Below are 20,008 nucleotides of genomic sequence, written 5' to 3' on the forward strand. Positions count from 1 at the left end.
CCACCAATTTACAGACAAAATACACGCCCGTTCAGGCAGCTACAAAAAAACCAGCCTTGGCAGTACATGGGTATTAATAGGCCTAGGGGCGACGATTATTACCGGTTAGCTTTCCCCTCGAGTGATTACGGAGCCCAATAGCATCGACAAGGCCATACACAAACCCTGAAGTTTGTATCTTGGAATGTAGAGGGTATAAAAAATAAGTTAAGTTCTGTGGAAAGTGATTTATCAATCTTTGACTTTGTACCATTAATTGAAACCTGGCATTGCCCAAGTGAAACTCCAAAAGTAAGAGGTTTTAATGTGGAAAGTGTATCGCGAGAGTTAGCTTCTAACAATCGTTATTTTGGAGGCATTGTAGTGTTGATAAAAGATGAGTCTTTCAAAAGTTATACAAAGCTGAAAAGTAAATCTGAAAATCTTATTTGGATTAGATTAGAATGTTTGGATGGACTGTGTATTATAATAGGATCGATTTATATTCCGCCTCAAAATAGCTCGTACCGAAATGAAGATACGTGGAATTTGTTGACAAAAGAATTTGATGAAAAAAGAGCTAATTTTGAAAATGATAGATTGATATTAATGGGCGATTTTAATGCTTATACTAGTGATGAAGTTGAATTAAATGATGTTTTAATTCCAGGTATTCCGTCAGCAGTCCCAGCCGTTTACAGAATTCCCAGAGCTAGCAAGGATGAAAAAAGAAGAATAAATCAATGGGGTAGAAGGTTGCTGAAACTATGCGCAGAATCGGGTTTGATGATTGGAAATGGAAGATTTGGAAAGGATAAAAATCGGGGTGAGTTTACCTGCGTATCTGGGGCTAAAGCAAGTTTAATTGATTATGTTTTGGTGGATATTCGCTGGGATCCGAATTACCTTAATGTGGATGTGCTTAAGCTAGTAGGATCGGACCATCTACCGGTATTTTTAGAAATTAGATCAAGGAGTGCTCCCCAAATGAGGGATATTTCAAGTGAAAGTCGTATTTATAATAATAATGTTAGACGTCAGATACCTAGGGAATGGTCTACAGAGGAAAAGGTTAAATTAAGTGAAGCGTTTTCAGAGGATGATGTAGCTATAAGATTATGTGATTTAGAGAAGATAAATAACCATGATAGATTGATAGAAGAGTTCACGGAGCTTTTACATGAAATAGCAGGTCCAGTTCTAGGAAATAAAGGAGGTCGTATGGATATAGATTTTTTATGAGGAATGTAGAATAAAAAAATTAGAATTGATTAAAGAAATGGAGATTTTGAGGGAAGAGGAAAAAGAGGAAAATAGGCTTCGACTAGTAACAAGGTTTAAAAATGTTCGCCGGGAGTATAAACGCCTTTTGAAACAGAAGAAGAGACTGGCTATTAAAAAAGGTAAGGAGGATCTGATCCAGTTTTATGAAAAGAGTGATACGCGATCTTTCTGGAGAATGATAAAAAAAAGGTTTTTCCATAGCTCAGCCAAAAGTACCTGACCCTAAAACATGGCCTACATACTACAATGACGCGGTTCATGATGACTATTCGTTTGACTGCTGGTTCAGCGACGAATTATCGATTACAGAGAATGAGACCAGTTTCCCACTGAAAGAACACGATTATGATCTGATAAAACCCGCATCGGAATAAGAAATCGAAGAATGCATAAGCGCCATGGAAGGTGGATCAGCACCTGGTAGCGATGGAGTCCCTACAAAGATCTTGTAACAATTCCAACTTTTATCTGTGCCCATCTTCTTGGCTATCTTCAACTCAGTTCTGGCTTCCGGTGAATGGCCATCGTTGTGGAAAACATCCTTGATTTTGGCGTTATACAAAAAGGGAGACCCAGCGGATCACAGTAATTATCAACCGATATCTTTAGTACCTAATCTTAGCAAAATATTAGAAAGAATACTAGATGCTAGATTAGCTCATTGGTTAGAAAAATATAGGATTTTGAAGGAGGAGCAGGCAGGATTTCGGGATGGATATAATGCTATTGATAGGGTCTTAGTCCTACAGGCGCTTGTAGAGTGTCACTACCCCTACAGTGTCACTAGGCAGTCTGACGTTATCTCCGTTGCTTTTTTCTGATGACACGGTGTTGATAGGCTAGTCAACCGAGGAGCTCCTAATCTTATTTGTTATATTAGAAGAATATTTAGGTAGAAAGAAACTAGTGTGGAATATTATAAAGACTGAGAGTATGGTATTTAGAGGAGTTCGTGTGAATAATGATGATCAAAAAGTAGAATTTTATTATAAAGGTGAAAAAGTAAAAGAGAGCGAAAATTTTAAATATTTGGGAGTAACACTTTCAGCAAAAGGAGGATGGAAAGAGCATGTAAAACAGATGATTAAGAGAGGGAAAGCGGTTTCAGCGGCCATTTTACGTAATTCAAGGCTTTCAAGTATAAAAGATTTAAAAATGCATAAATATGTTTTTAATTCTAAAGTTTTGCGTACTATCCATTACGGAGCTGAATTTTGGGGGCATGACCCGGCACCTCAATTGGAGTCAATTCAGCTGCAACACTTTAAGAGATTAATTGGCCTTCACGTAACGACCCACAATCAGGCTATAAAAGGTGACCTAGGTATATTTTCGCTGAGAATGAGTAGATTAGCACAGATGATACTGTACTGGATTAATGTTCTTAGTCAGTCAGAAGATAGGATATCAAATTCAGCTTATGTGGAGATGCTACGGTCTAAACGTAAAAGATTATGTCCGTATCAAATAAAAAATGTTTTTAGATGGATTAGGATTATCATGTATTTGGAATGAGGGGCTAGGACCCTCAGATCAGGGTGAGTCGTTTTTGGGTATGATTTTTTAAAGAAAAAAAGAACACGAAGTACAAAATTTGTCCCTCGCACTTAAAAAATCTGAAACAATTAAGTTTTATTCCCATGTAAAAGAGATATTTGGATTTGAATATTATTTTAAACTAGGATTAACGGGAGAGACATTGAGGACTTGGTTTCGGATTCGAGCGAATTGCCTGCCACTAAAAAATAGAAAAAGAGTATTTGAAGGAAAGAGGGTGGCCCCAGATGCAAATGCGGATTACTCGTGCCCCAGATGTAACCTAGGTTTTGAGGATGTCGCCCATATTCTCACCGAGTGCCAGCAACTTTATCTTTTATGGTAAATTTTTTTTGTGGGTGTTAAGTTGGTGTTCCCGGGTATCCTCAAAACGACTGTAAAAAGATCAATCAGGCAGTTATGTAATTATGTAAATGAATGCTGACATCGCGCAGACATCAATGAGTGAAACTTGATATTTATGTTATTTTTCTTGTGGAGTGTGATTAAGAATACTATCTTGTATGGCCTGTTTTTCTTTTGGCTTCTAATAAAATTATTATCATTATTATTATTACTATGCTAATATAATTAATATATTTTGCTAATCCATTTTTTTCGAGACTAACCTTTTTTCTTCCTACTAGCTAAACCCAAACTATTTTATCGTCACTAAAAATAAACTAAAACCAAACAATCTGCTTACTTTCATGAGATTTAATTAAAGCACAAATTTTAAGAACTTAAAATAAAAACTATCTTATTTTTTCTAGTTCTGCCGCGTAACATTGCACTATAAGTGGTAGGGAACCCATGACAGTGGCATTAGTTCTGAAGTTTCATCAGGCCCTTGTCAAAGCACTTAGGTTTCTTTATCAGTTTCCAATACCATAAGCTTTCGTTAAAACAAACAGACAATTTCACTTAACTACTTTAACAAAAAGAAATTTGATCACTAGAGATAGGTACCTCCACATCTGGGGCAAAAGTGATGACCATCCTATCCTTGCCTCTTCCCTAAGTATTTTTTATCACCCCAAGTGGTAAAATATTCACCATCCATTCAACAACATACATTAACTCATCCTTCCTTAAACTTACTCTTTTACCACGGCGGAGAGCCACGGGGAATAAGAAAAGCTTTTTTCCTGTTACCAAACCTGAACCTATTCATCTCCTCAAATACTTCCTATCATATTTGCAATCTCATTTTATACACCTAATCCATTATCAGTGTTTCCCCCTCCCCTCCAAAATCTTGTAAAATCCTCTTTACCTGGTATGGCTTTGAACTAGGAGGCTCATCTCTAAAAGCTTCTAAATAAGATTATTTAAGTTGCTTTACTCGTGATATTTTCACAGTACACTCCTAAAACCTAAGCAAGTTTACTAGCCTATAGCTTCTTAGCGAAAAACTTCCTAGATCTATTCAGCTAACCATTTCTTATAAAATCCAAGCTACCATTTTATTGATTTTCTGGAATCCTTTTCTGGTGCAGAGTGCTTCACAGATATCGCCTTATTTCTAAATCTCCTTCTATACGCTAATATCTCTTATATTCCTTACATGGCTCATTACAATTATATTCGAACAAATCCCAGTCATCCCCCCACTGCGTCCTTGATGTGTACTAAATATTTTACCCTTTATCCTAAACGTCAATCCGAAAACATTTCTATTCTTTCTGAAGTTGGAGCTCTCTACCTTCAAAAGCATATTTATCTTCATAACTTTTTCTCGTACAATAGGGTACCCTCGGCCGGACGCTACACATATAAGTTCCCCGACTTTCGAAAAACAAGTTCTTCGTCCTTTTCCTAACCCCGTTTTAAAGCAAAGCAATATTCTCCCGTAACTTATTTTGGGAATTGGGGTGGCCTTGGCTGAAGGACTTAAAGAAATAACTTTCAAACCGATCGAGGAAAGAAAAAGTTCTTTGCCCTATTTAGGCTCCATTTTCGGGAACCTGTGCCCCACTTTAAAACGTTGTATATATCAGAGCTCCTTGACCCAGGGGCTTGCACACGTAAACAAACTGATCAGAGAAAAAAAATTGACCTATTATTGGCTCCCTTAGCCACCCCCCTCCATCAGAAACTTGAGTTCCCTCAGGTCAGGGACTAATGCCGGAAGTTTCAAGACGATCGGACAGCCAATAACAAACACAAGGACATTTGTTTCCACCATTAAGCCTATCAGTGAGTAATGATATTTGCATATTTAGGGCTATTGCCCCTTAGACTGCATGGGTTAGGTCATCCCATGAGGGATATTCACCTTCACACTATTTCGAGCAAAATGGCTACTTAGCAATTGTGGCCCACTGCGAAGGGGCGAGGGGGATTTACGGCGGGTGACTGAGGGCAAAAGGAGCGAGGATGGGATCAAAGCCGTTCAATCATTGTCAGCCCTTAAAATGGCACTAAAGCTTTCAACTTTTAATCGAATGAACTCTCTCCTAAGTTTCTACAATTTCAGCAATTTACCATACAAAAAAAATAAAATAAACTAACTCATACATTGTGTCTTTACAGACAGAATGAAGCCTCTTTTCAAATTTCTTTATCCCCCCTCTCTCTTGAAATGCTCATAGTTTGCATGCACAGACAACACAAGTACCTCGAGTATGGGAAAAACTTAGTTCAGTTGGTTGAACAGTGCGCTAACTGCTTCTAAAAAGCAGCAGGTTACCCTTACCATAGCCCAAATACTTCGTACATAGTTCTTTTTATTATATTACTTACTTTATGCTGTAATTCCTGTGGTATTGTGGCATTCGGAATTTTCAATTTGAAAAGAGCTTTCAAGCATTCCAAATATCCAATTATGGGGGCTTTTTCATTTGATGCAAATTCCTCATCTTCTTCTTTCAAAAAATCTGAGAATAAAATTTTGTTATTAGAAGAACATGTAAGCTGACCCTATTTAACTGATTAGCATAAGACGTCTACTCCGCATCACCATACGAATCAAAACTGGTTACCAGTCTTATATTAAAAGAAAAGAAAAGAAATAAGATCTAGACACGAGCACTCCATAAAAAGTGTCCGTAATAGATACCACTTAAACCTATTTTGATTCAATGATCAGAAAAGGGTGGAGTATTTACTTGTTTTTATTCCTAGGCTTTAGTCAGTTAATAATAATACCATAGATTTTTCAATATATCAAGAACCACTTTAGTGACGGTTGGGAGTTAGACAGCCTGATTCTCTGCCTTTGGTCGGGAGTCCAATGCGTGGCTGGGGGCAAATCACCTGACACTTCGTGTTTTTTCCACCAGATGTCTCCAGATAATCATTTGGGCCTGGGCCGACTCTGGCTGAGCTTACAGAACAACATCACAGAGCCCCATTCAAAACCAAATAATCAGCGACGTCAGGACTGGAGCCCCTGCCCTTAGAGACACAGGATTGCAAGTCTAGGGCCAACCACTCGGCTAGCGCGGTGGCAAAAGTTGGAACCAATTGAGCAACTGGGAGTAGTGTATGAATAAAAATATTAAAACCATTTAGACAATGGAGAGCGGGTTAATCCAGCCTGACTCAAAATAGGGGTCAGCAGTAGTTTCGATTTTTTCAGAACATAAAAGATTAAAACCGGGATAGTTTGGACAGATAAATGCTCTCTTAGTAAATCAAGTTCACTGAAAGCATCTAGAAAACAATCCAACGATACTAATACTTAGAATATACTAGGATCCTATATAATTTTTTTTGCAGAAATATATAAGGAATAGAAAATCTCAGCATGGATAGCTTTGACTTGCTACACAAGGTAATTAAATAGGAGTTATTAGCTTGGCAGGCATTGGTGGGTCACCATGGGTGTAGCTAGGGCAGGAGAGGGGGGGGGGGGGAAGAATATTAGCCAATACCCAGAAAAAACAGAATTCAAGGCGAGTCTAAAGCTAAGTTCTCAAAGAATACGGAAAATGTGCAACATTTCCCTAGGTGGCTGTGACAAAACACCATATTGACAATAATATATGGCACAGAGAAATTCTTAATTATTCACTAACTAGCGCTGAAGTTAGGCTCAGTTGACGACATCCCCCCTCTCTTAGGGCAGAGAACAGTGCACCCCTTTTCTATGTGACGCTTTATTACTCAGGAATTGATATTTTATACTAGTTTAAACACAAAAGACTTTATCATTTAAATAGAATGTTCACATTTTCACACCTGTGAATACAGGAAACGAGGCAGCGTCCCCAAAAGTAACCCTTTCCTTGGACAAAAAAAAAACTAATAAGAATCATCCAAAACTGAATAGTACCAAAATATTGGACTAAAGACTTATATTTTGAAGCTGTTTATTTATTTTTCGCTTTTTCAAGCCAACGAAAAGTAGGTCTATTGTTTTAATACCCTACCCGAGTATTGAAAAAAAAAATCACTTTTTTTCTAAATTGGACAGAAAGGAATTAAATTGCTAATCTCTTTTTCATGTCCTAAGTCTTGCCAAGAATATAATGATCATAAATCTACTGATAAAACTCAAGATACTACTGGTGCTGGGGTTGATTACTTTTACGCTTCTTTGTCACAGCCCCCCCCCCCAAAAAAGGGACAAAATCTAAAATGAGCCTAAGTCCATTCAAAGATTTTTTTGTGAATATTTTCGCAGGTGTTTTTTTTAATCTAATTTCATTAGCTTTGGAACGCCACTCTTCGTCTCTTTTTTGGAAACTTAATTTTTAGGGATATTTTTAGGGAATTTTTATGATATTTTTCCCTGTCAGTCAAGCTTTGGTAAAAACAAAGGCTTTCATTTACATCTTCACTGGCTGATTTATTAACCTACTTTACGTTTTACAATTATGTAATCAAAACACATACCTGTAAAAAGAATAACTAAATAAAAATAGTAGATTTTTAGCAGTCCTAAACAGTAAGTATTTGTTTAGCACAATTTATCGAGCCGGATGATAATCGAATTTTTCGAGTTCTGATCAGACCCACTAAAAATTAGAAAATTTTTAATTTTTTTCCATTCCGAAAACTCATCAACATGAAAATTTAGCTATCATGAATCTGGCAGTTGAGGAAAAATTGCACTACTACAAAACTCAGTTTCTGTTTTTTATCTTTTGCCACGTTTTACCTAACTTGCTTTCTCTGTCTGTCTGTTGGTCGCCAAAATTTGAGATGCTTATTTCGACCCCTTTCTCTCATATGATTAGGCTACAAATTTGTATACAGCTTTGCTTTACCTAAGATTTTAATATTGTGATATATTTGAATCTCAAAAATACTTGATTATCCTATAATTTAGTTTTTGACTTCAGGAATGATTAGCCAATCGGAAGTCAATTATCTGTGCAAAATAAATGATAAAAATTGCAATCTTTAGCGCTTAAAAATACTTGTCTTGTGTTTTGTTGTGTAATAGTTAAAATTATTGTGCATTAAATTAATTAGATAATAAAAGATTTCATCAAAAATAAATTTCTAGAAATATTGATAGTAATTTTTTGTGGATCAATTTAAAAAGAAAAAAAAACCGTTACAAAAAATTTATTTTATTACTTTCATAACATATAAAAAATATTTAGAAACTGGTATTCATTATCAAAAACATCGTGGAAGAAAAGAAGAAAAGTTTAGTTAGATATTTATTTCACTTTTCGCCCCTGGCCAAGCTTACGTTCCCCTAAGTAGAGTTAGATCACTGGAAGGACTTCGAATAGACGAGTTATATTGTAATAAACTTACTGGAAAAAAGGCATGCAATCAAGATGCTATTCGAGAAATGGAACATATGCGAAACAATCGACCAACGGATGATGAAAAAGCAGCATTACCGAAATTCTTATGCATTTCTGAACTCTCGGATGAATGATTAAAAGGCAAGGTCCCGTTTCTTTTAGTTTGTTTAAATAAAAAATTGAGGATATTTTTTCTGCATTCATCAATGCTGAATTATTTCGAAGCAAATTTTTAGACACATTTGACCTTACCTCCACGTGGTGTGTCCGGATATTCAATGCATACTAAATATAGTATATATTGAACAACTAAGTAGGCACAATTTAAGACCAAAAAGAGCTAAATAAATATTTTATATATTTTTTTAAACCACGTTTTATAAATGGACTAAAAAGTGAAAAAATACATTTTTCGGTACTAAAGAATACTTTTGACATACATGCTTCAACATTATTTTTAAATATTTTTTATGTTGTGATATCTTTTACTCAAACTTGTAAAAAATTCTAAAAACTTAAACGTGGTGCGCATTTTCCTGAAAAAAAAATGTGAATTTGTCATCTACAACATTAATAAAATTATGGTATTACGATAAATATTTAGATATCAATAGGTAGTTGACTGAAAATGCGCACCATATTAAAATTTTTAGAACATTTTTATTACAGCCACAATACCATTTTCACTCACCTAAAATACGTTCGATCATATGAGTAAAGTGCCACTGATTGCGTGAGGAATTTTCAACCATATCAGCAATAGAATATGCACATTGACGACGTACAGATGCAGATGAAGAGCTGAGCTGATCAATAAGAGGACCCATAATCATCTTCAGGTAAAAAAGCAATCAATTAGTCATGTCTAATTAAGTAACAAACTGCCAAGAACAAAAACCTACATTACAATATAATTATGTCAGCACCCTTATGCATAAAATTTGCCTTTCAAGCCTTATTTCAGGGGTGCAAGAGTTACAGTCCATGGGGAATGAACAGCTCTCGGAGTATTTAGATACGGTCATTCTAGAACAAGCATTTTGATACCTGAATAAGTAGCAACTGCTCTGTAATACAGTAATACAAAATCAATTTTTAACCTAAAATACAATAAGGTTCATTCTAACATTCACAGCCTTAAAATTATTTAAAAAACGGAATTAAGAGAATTATCACTGACATACGAACAATCCAATAGCAAAAACCAATAAAAAAAACAATCTCGTTATCATTCTACACTCAAAGATGAGTTTTTTTTTCAAAATTATTCACTATTCCTATGTATTTTAAAAGAGAAATTAAGTTTTATAAAACATTGAGCTTAATATCCTTATGTCGGGGTATTACACAACTACTATAAGATTATTCTAGGGCGCTTGAATTAAACACGGTTGTCACCCTAGATTGTGAAGCTACAAATTTTTGTTGTCGAAGAATATTCATGATTTTTAATATTAATTAAAAATTATTATAAAATATATAAAATATTAATCATCCATTTATTAAATTAAATATAATTAAATATTAGTAAAAATGTAATGAAAATTAAAATATCATCGTCCTCGGGAAGAGTAAGGTTCCGAAACAGAAATTTACTGTCGAACTGTATTTCAACTATGAGATAAATTTGTTAGGCGGTAATACCAGGAGAACGCTCTTCAATCAAACGACTGCTATTATGTCTCTCCCAGCTCACCCTCTAGAGTAATATACGTCCAATCAACCAGTTGTGCCTTCACGTTGACAAATCGTTGCATAATATGATGCTAATATAAAGCTCTATTACTGACTGTTTTATTAAGGGATAGTTTTCATTGAGACATAAACATTCCGATTGCCCGTTTAAACAACTTTGTTAAAGGTTTCCTTCCCTTTTTATCAAAGCCATGGTCCGTGCTCCCCCGTCCTCCTCAATGTAATACATCTAGATATGAAAAAAAGGTCAAATAAAAAATATTTCTAAATAAGTGATTTTTCAATATTCAACCAGAAGAATGTAATGGTTCTGAAGCACCAAAGGAAGAGGTAGGGAAGGTATAGGTAGGGAAGGTAGGGTAGGGAAGGTAGGTATAGGTAGGGAAGGTAGGGAAGGTAACTTGCATTAAAGAGTTTCTATGACGAAATAAATAAGAGTTCCAAATCCTTTTAGAAAAGGCACTGTGGTCATGGAAAAAATACCAAAGTAGTTTCTAGTCTCATGCCTGGATAATGACAGCCAAAACGTGGCCTAGGTAAAGTGTAATATGCCTAGAACTCTCAGTTCATAAGAAGGGTGGAGTTTGTAAGACTTAATTCTGCTAATTTTGAATCTTAAACTAATATTTGTGTAATCTAAGAGGAAATATTATTTTTCAAATGAGAGACAAAAATAAACCACGACAAAGACGATAATACATTTCCATAGTACAAATTACAAATAATTCAGAGGAATTATTTGTGGACAGTGAAATTGTTGTAAATGGACATTTTGGCTTTATATCATTAATTTTGTATTGTAAATCTAATTCTACATTTATTTATTTACTTTGCTCATGACGGTTCTCAGATATAGAGCCAAAATATTCATTTAGAAAAAATTCATTGTTTTCAAATAATCCCTCGTTGTTTTACCCTCTGCTTTTCGTATGAAAGAAGAATATTTAAATGTTGATCATCATAGGAATGATCATGGTAACGGAGTAAAACTGATGAGAACCACATCATAGAGTCAAGCACTGGCTTTTGCAACTAAAGCTAAAAGTTTAGAGAATGATGACCGATTATCACAGATTTATGCTCAAAATACGTCCACGGTTGTACTTGAGAGGGCATTTACAGCGAACGGGACCAGACTTTCAAATAGTAGCTACTGGGGGTACAACTTTCTAATCTTAATACTTTCTAAAGCCCAGCATTTCAATTGTTCCAAGCTTCCAAGAGTTTCTAAGATTTCACACAAAAGACACTTGTTTCGTTCTGACAATCTACACAAAGTAAGCTTGACCTTCTGTTTATCTCTACTAATTTACCAATTTTTAGATTTAGAATTGAGGAGCATTGTTGCAACACAAAAATTTAATTTTTATCAAATAGTTCAATTGTTTTAACATTCCAATATACACGTTTCTTTGAACCTGCTCCACATTTCGCATTTCATATGTTCTAGCACAACCTAACCAGTTACTATGAAATTGGTAAAAGTAACGTAGGCCACTACAAATCGTTCATCTGATGTCTACACATTATACCCCCACTGGTTTTGAAGAAGTAATTCAATAATTAATCTATAGTAAGGTTGTGGTCTTCCATTTCTGAATTTCGCCCTTGGAGTAGCCTTTTCATATGCAAAACTACATATAAAATTGATCTCAATTTTTTTTTTTTTTTTTTACCAAGCCTGTTTTGCTGTAGTGTTTGACACAGTATATTTTTAGTGAAATCTAGTTATATTAAAGCAAATATTGCTTCTACCGTGTCCTGTTAAATTGGGGTAAATAGTGACGGAATAAGAAAGCTAAAACAATAAATTTGGGCGCATCCAATTTTCTTTGTTTTTTTGTTTTTTTCTTTGTTTTTTTTTTACACTTGGCATTTTACGGTTCATAAACTACATCAAAACCTCACCAGCAACTATACCCCTCAGAGACAGCTCGTCTGTGGAAGAAGGGAAATCTAGGGGAGTGTGGGTAACGTTTTCAAAATTTTTGGCTTAACATTCTCGTCAACCCTGCTTTTATATGCCACTCGAAACTTTTTAAAGTTAGACCTGCAAGTTCTAGTGCCACGCGGCTGATAGAAGCACTTTCAAGACTGAAAAACACACTGCATGCAATGGTTATGTTACTCAGCCCATGTGTACATATTTTACTCGCAACGGTTTTCAGGCAGCCCATCAGTAATTAAATCTGTCAGAACTCGTTAAGACGATAATGCCGTTTTTAGCTGATTGTACATCCCGAGGATTTTTTTCCTCGCTCGGTTCAGTCATTCTTGAAGGCAAATTCTTTAGGATTCTACTTTTGTGCATAAATGATGGTTGAGAGATGTGAAAAAAACACGAGTGACCAAACAAATGTGTGGCTTTCTTCCAATAAAACGAATTCCAAGTATTCTTTATATCTCTCTATCTTAATATAGCCGGAAGTTCCATAGTATACTCGAAACCTGTCTTTAATAAAAAGTACAGTTGAACAATGTGGCTTACTTTAGTACACATTAAAATGTTTGGCTAACACAATCACGTCAGACAATCTTTGAGCTAAAGACACTAAAAGATACTGAGATAGTAAAAAGCACTAGATGTCCTGTTCATGACATGTCTACCTGCAACCCATCTGTGTTCAATGTTTTGGAAATCTCTCTCAGTTTGCAGCTCATTTTTACAAAAAAAAACTTTAAAAATATTTTTTTTTTCAAACGAAAGCGAAGAGCAACATTAAAACTGAAAAACTAGTAAAAATTATCCTTTATGTGAAGGCACTGTATATAGATAATATAACAGTAAGATCAAGGCTGATGATTTTTGGCACTTCATTCTCGGCGCGTACAAACAGCTCCTACCATTTACTCTGATATTAGCAGGTCAGTATATATTTGTCTGTCACTAAAAATGATGCGAATTTGTATTATTCGTAATTGTGAAAGCAGAAAGAAACTTGGTGAGCCGGCGAAGCGGTTTGGAACTGTTCCATCTCACAGGTATGAGTTAACTGATTGGCTTATCTAGGATTTCTAAAAAGAGGGCAGGGCCCCCGCTCCCTTTTTTAGAAATCCTCCCCGCGAATCAATCCCCCGAAGAAATCAATCCCCACCACGGGGGATTGATTAAATTTTTGAAAATAAGGAAATTTCTAGTGCTAACTTCCAATCAATACTACAACAGGGAAATAGCCGGAATTTCATAGTGGAGAGGGATCTACGAAGTGCCCGGAGTATTTGAAATTTGCCGCAAAATCTTTTACCATAAAATGGCAACCTAACAGTTTTAGCACAGATTATCTATTAGGTTTCACAATAGTCTATGGCTGTTGACAGTAATATTGCGCCATGAAGTGTCAAAACTTTTTCTTATTGTTTTTTTTTATTGGTAAGGAAAAATGTTTACTTTAATTTCCATTTTATTTTATTTTCCTTTAATTTTCATTTAATTTTTCGTCGTCTATGCTCTTTTTTTGGGTCATAGAAATGTCATTCAAAATTTGATATAGGATCTTTGTTTTTCTTCTAATAACTGATGTAATAGCTGTGATGGTTTATCATTTTTCTTTTCTTTTTGTTATTTTGACGTCGTGATATTCATTTTCTCAGATTGTAGTTCGTGTGTGACTTGAAAAAGGCTAATTACCTATTTTGACGGAAAGCCGAGATAAGAGCTAGTTTCGTTGTATATAAACGTTTTTGTATGAAATTCTCAGACCTTTCCTCAACTTTAAAGAATAAACACCTCTGTTTGAAAATCTTTGCACTTTGTGAATTTAGATAGCGATAAGGGTTCGTGATTGAGACTAATTTTAGGACTTGGGTTCTAATTATTGGTTGCAGTGGTAAAAGTTGCCACAATAGCCCTATCCAAGAAAATACCAAACGTCTGTTAAGAAGTATTTTTCGTAAAATTCTTAGTGAGTTTTCAGAAAATTGAAGGAAATCACACATTTTACTGGCAGATCAAAAATTTTACGGGACTTTACGCTAGAAAAACGCCTGTTATAGAATATTCTTCCAGTCTGTTAACCAGAAAATAAATAAAATGCATTTTTTACTGCCGAGTCTGTATAATCTTAGACCTTTTACGGCGCAACTTCTAAAATATTTAAATTAATTTATTAGATTCTTAAAATTTAGTGTTACAACGTTGAAGCCAAGTTTCACGTTCAAGAGAAATCTGACTTCGAAGTCTGAAATCTGACAAGAGAAAAAATCGAATGTCGCTTATGTTTATAGTTGTTTCAATGTTATCCGGAGCACTTGCATCTCGGTCCGGATTTTTATAATGGTTGAGATAGGGAATGATTCTACTGTCTATTATTTATATACAGTGTGCGAGGGAGACTACTCCGGCTCAACAACCCAACCTTAGGCTAAAGTTTGACTGGCACATTTATTAAAAGCTACTGATTCACTCTAATTTATTATTTCTGAAAGTTCAGATAACTTCCGCGAAATATCTTTTCAAAAACATAAGATACCCTTGACCAAAATCTCTATTTTGGCAACAGACAACACACCTACATTCTTCTTGGCAGATTTATTTAGTAGGCTTTCTAAATGAAATGATCAATGCTTCACAAATTTGGACCTTTGCTCTGTGGACTGCAAGGGCTACATTACATTCGAAGATACATATTTTTTTTTATTTTAACATGTGTTCTGACTAAAACGTCTATATTAAAATTTTGAGGCAAAGCCTTTTGGGGAGGATGGACCCTGGTGCAAAAAAAGCACAGGAGGGAGTCTAGTTGCCCTTCAACTGCTTTTAGCTCCAATGAAAGACATTAGAACTATCAATATTATAAAATTTATTGCTGTAGTTTCGATAAAAATGGTTCCTTGTGGAAAAAAGAACAACAAATAAACAGACACGTCAGAGGCAAAAATCAGGGCATTTCGTATTTTCCTATATGAGGTCTGAAAATGTTGTAAAGGAATCTTTTACATCCCAAATTTGACAGTGCTAAATTTTGGGTGGCTGTTTCTTCCTTTTTCAGAGATCATTCATGTCTACTTGTGAAATTAACACTTGACGGGTACCGATTGAACTCAACAGAATGTTTGGAATCAGCAAAGACAGGGTTTATTTTGATGAATATGCTGGCTCTAAACTTTTTTTTTAGTTTTAGTTACGACAGTTTGATACTACCTTTCCGCAACAACGATATTGCCCTTGAAATTTATTTCAATTTTTTAATTTAAGTACTAAACAAACTTTGCCATACCGGGTCAAATTTGAAGGCTTGACAGAGAGGGCCATATAAAACTTTTACGCGAAGGTCAAGGGCAAACTCCCTGCGAACTCTTAAAATATGACCATTTTTATTTTGAACAGACCAATATTTCTCTAACCCTTTTTACCTCAAAATCCTCTTCCGTCAGATAAACTCCAAGATGAGGCATCGATTTTTTGATAAAATGAGAAATTCCTTCTATGATAATTTCTTCGGGACGTGCCACCGAAGCAGCTATACAAGGAAGCAAACTCTGTAGAAACAGTCTTCTTTTCTGAGGTTTGATGAGAAAGGAAGCATCACCAAACCTAGCGAGAGCTGTTCTTAAGATACGTGGTGACCAACTTTTTTTGATAATATTCTTGAGCTCCACAAGGATCCGATTTGATTGAGTTTCTTTTAGTGACTAGAAAGAGGATTCAAAGTGATCAAAGAAAATACTGTGAAAGTAGGGACGGACACATTAGAAATTCCCACAAGTGTCTGGTTATTTTCACTTTATTTTACTAATTGTTTTTTTTTTATAAAACTCATACTTTGTGCAAGACTCGTAAATACTAAATAAGCTTATATATATAAAATTAAGTACAAGAGTTCACCAAAACAATTAGCTTAAAATTCAGAAATTATAGCCTTAAATATCTGTGGGTGACCAGTTTTGTAGTTTGAAGCATATTTTTGTCAAGAAAAGAACATTTGGAGTAAACCACAAACAGGCAGTATCTACTTTTTAAATACCAAAAGTATGAGAGATATGAACATAAAAATTAACATGCGTCCACATAGAACAGAAACACAAAGAAAAAGGTGGTTAGAAAATGTGTCACAGTTACGAAGATTGTATTGATTCGGACATCATTAGTAGAAGGGCCTTATTGACTCGTGTCACGCACCCGTGCTGCCACCTATAACTTTTTTTACATAGTTTAATGAGGACAGGGTCAATGACCTTTTTCTCAATGGTCTCTTTCTCCAGGTGTGTTTTTGGCACGCTCTCAGCGAATGTTACGAGTTTCCAGGAATTTGGAACACCTGTGCTGTCGACCTCAATTCATTTATCGTGAATCAATAATTCCCCTTAGAAACAACAAATTAATTCCCCTTTCTTGACAGATCAATCAACCAATGACATCATCTGTCAGACTTTAAAAATTTTCGCCTAGAAACGATTCTCCAGGAATAGATCCAAGTCATTAATGTCTTTGACTCGGAAACAACTCTACTGGTCGAACTCCAAAAGATATTAATAACCAAACGCCATGGAAACAATTCTCAAAGAAGCATCTTAGCGATGAATTGTTTTAGCGCGGGAAAGAGTTTCCAAATAATTTGAAATGCGCCAGCACAGGGATGCCAAACAAAGGGAACATGCTGAAATTACGTTTAGGGATTATTTGGGCGAAACTGTTTTAGACAGGTTATGGAACTATTTCGGCGAAACAGTTAGAGACATTTTAAAAGAAGATTTTAGGAAAGGTTTTAGAAGAGAATTTGAGGGTCAAACTCTGTGGTCGTTATAATACACAAGTTCCATTTGAACAGTGTTGTGAGGTCCCCTACCACAACCCCAATGGCTTCCAATCCCCCGACCCAACCCCGAAGGAAGCCCCCGGTACTCAAAGGTCCCCCAAGCTCCCAAAGAGCCCCAGCCCCCCAAACGCCCTCCTCAGACCCTCAAAGGCCCTCCCCAGGTCCTCAAAGGGCCCCCCGGACCCCAAAGGCCCTCCCCCGGTCCTCAAAGGTCCCCCGGGCCCCCAAAGGCCCTCCCCGATCCACAAAGGCCCCCCAGGCGCCCAAAGGGCCCCCGAACCCCCAAAGACCCTCCCCCGCGCCCCAAAGGTCCCCCCGGCGCCCCAAGGGCCCCCCCGACCCCCCAAAACACCTGAGCCCCACAATATAATACTTTTTTAAGGCTTTATTATATCTTTTCAGAACAAAATATTATTTTAGGGAATTATTTCGGCGAAACAGTTAGAGACATTTTTAAAATATGATTTTTGAAGAGATTTTAGAAGAAGATTTGAGAGTCAAACTCCGTGGTCGTTATAATACACAAGTTCCATTTGAACAGTGTTGTGAGGTCCTCTACCCCAACCCCAAAGGGCTCCGATCCCCCTACCCCAACCCCAAAGGAAGCCCCTGATCCTCAAAGCCCCCCCCCCAAGCTCCCAAAGGACCACCCGGCCCTCAAGGACCCCCCCCACACCCTCAAAGGCCCTCCCCGAGCCCCGTCTTTCGTTGATGTGTGTTGTCTGAAACTTATGATTTGGGGTGTATGGGTTCCTATTTTTGACTTTTCTGAGCTAGATTTCTTAGTCTTTCATAGGTACGTGTTGTCTGAAACCTATGATTTGGGATGGCTGGTTTGCTATTTTTGACTTTTCTGAGCTAAAGTTTCTTAGCCTTTCGTTGGTGTGTGTTGTCTGAAACTTATGATTTGAGGTGTGTAATTTGCTATTTCCGACTTTTTTTAACCAGATTTCTTAGTCATTGGTAGGTGTGTGGTGTCTGAAACCTATGATTTGGGATGTGTGGGTTGCTATTTTTGACTTTTCTGAGCTAGGTTTCTTAGCCTTTCATAGGTGTGTGCGGTCAGAAAATTATGATTTGGGATTTGTAGTTAGGTTTTTGGACTTTTCAGAGCTAGGATTCTTAGTCCCTCACAGGTGTTTGTTGTCTGAAACTTCTAGTTTGGGATGAATAGTTGACTATTTCAGGCTTGTATGAGCTAGGCTTCATATTTTTTCGTAGGTGAATGTTGTCCGAAACTTACGATTTGGGATATGTAAAATACTATTTCGGGCTTTTCTGAGCTAGATATCTTAGTCTTTCGTTGGTATGAGTTGTCTAAAACCTATGATTTGGGATGGGTGGATTGCTATTTTTGACTTTTCTGAGCTGGATTTCTTAGCCATTCATAGGTGTGTGCTGTCAGAAAATTATGATTTGGGATGGTTAATTTGCTATTTCCGGCTTTTCTGAGCTAGGTTTCTTAGCCTTTCATAGGTGTGTGTTGTCACAAAATTATGATTTGGGATGTCTAGTTTGCTATTAGGGCTTTTCAGAGCTAGGATTCTTAGTCCATCACAGGTGTTTGTTGTCTGAAACTTCTAGTTTGGGATGAGTAGTTTGCTATTTCAGACTTTTATGAGCTAGGTTTCCTAGTATTTCGTAGGTGTGTGTTGTCTGAAACTTATGATTTGAGATGCATAATTTACTATTTCCGACTTTTCGTAGCCAGATTTCTTAGTCTCTCGTTGGTGTGTGTTGTCTGAAACCGATGATTTTGGATGGTTATTTTGCTATTCTTGACTTTTCTGAGCTGGATTTCTTAGCCTTTCATAGGTGTGTGTTGACTAAAACCTATAGTTTAGGATGAGTGGTTTGCTATTTTTGACTTTTCTGAGCTAGATTTCTTAGCCTTTCATATGTGTGTGTTGTCTTAAACTTATGATTGGAGGTGTATAATTTGCTAGTTGGACTTTTCAGAGCTAGGATTCTTAGTCTCTCATAGGTGTGTGTTGACTGAAACCTATAGTTTAGGGTGAGTGGTTTGCTATTTTGGACTTTTCTGAGCTAGATTTCATAGCCTTTCATAGGTGTGTGTTGTCTGAAACTTATGATTTGAGGTGTGTAATTTGCTATTTTTGACTTTTCAGAGCTAGGATTCTTACTCTCTCATATGCGTTTATTGTCTGAAACTTCTAGTTTGGGATGAATAGTTTGCTATTTCAGGCTTTTCTGAGCTAAGGTTTCCTAGTATTTCATAGGTGTGTGCTATCTGAAACTTATGATTTGAGATATGTAAATTACTATTTTGGCTTTTCTAAGCTAGATTTCTTAGTCTTTTGTTGGTGTGTGTTGTCTGAAACCTATGATTTGGGATGGGTTGATTGCTATTTTTGACTTTTCTGAGCTGGATTTCTTAGCCTGTCATAGGTGTGTGTTGTCTGAAACCTATGATTTGGGGTGCTTAATTTGCTTTTTGGACTTTTCAGAGCTAGGATTCTTAGTCCCTCATAGGTGTTTGTGGTCTGAAACTTCTAGTTTGGGATGAGTAGTTGGGTATTTCAGGCTTTTCTGAGCTAAGGCTTCTTAGTATTTCGTAGGTGAATGTTGTCTGAAACTTATGAATTGGGATATGTAAATTAATATTTCGGGCTTTTCTAAGCTAGATTTCTTAGTCTTTCATAGGTGTGTGTTGTCTGAAACCTATGATTTGGGATGTGTGGGTTGCTATTTTTTGACTTTTCTGAGCTGGATTTCTTAGCCTTTCATTGGTGTTTGTTGTCTGAAACCTATAGTTTGGGATGAGTGGTTTGCTATTTTTGACTTTTCAGAGCTAGATTTCACAGCCATTCGTAGGTGTGTGTTGACTGAAACTTATGATTTGGGATTTGGAGTTTGCTTTTTGGACTTTTCATAACAAGATTTCTTATTCTTTCATTGGTGTGTGTTGTCTGAAACCTATGATTTGAGATGTGTGGCTTGCTATTTTTTGACCTTTTTGAGCTAGATTTCTTAGCCTTTCATAGGTGTTTGCTGTCTGAAACCTATGATTTGGGATGTGTGGATTGC

At 36.2% G+C, this 20,008-nt stretch overlaps 1 protein-coding gene across 1 annotated transcript in view; it reads right to left on the reverse strand.

Moving 5' to 3' along the window:
• Positions 1–20,008, reverse strand: part of htt (huntingtin) — a 277,075-nt gene that overhangs the window by 201,314 nt on the left and 55,753 nt on the right. The window contains exons 3-5 of the mRNA XM_089091088.1: positions 15,558–15,836; positions 9,202–9,343; positions 5,545–5,678 (exon numbers count right to left, since the gene is read on the reverse strand). Coding sequence (XP_088947214.1) covers positions 5,545–5,678; positions 9,202–9,343; positions 15,558–15,836 — 555 coding nt within the window. The remainder of the gene's footprint in view (positions 1–5,544; positions 5,679–9,201; positions 9,344–15,557; positions 15,837–20,008) is intronic.

The sequence above is a fragment of the Artemia sp. Qi Xiang Cuo genome, chromosome 6 (assembly GCF_049724085.1).
Source record: "Artemia sp. Qi Xiang Cuo chromosome 6, ASM4972408v1, whole genome shotgun sequence".
NCBI lineage: Eukaryota > Metazoa > Arthropoda > Branchiopoda > Anostraca > Artemiidae > Artemia > Artemia sp. Qi Xiang Cuo.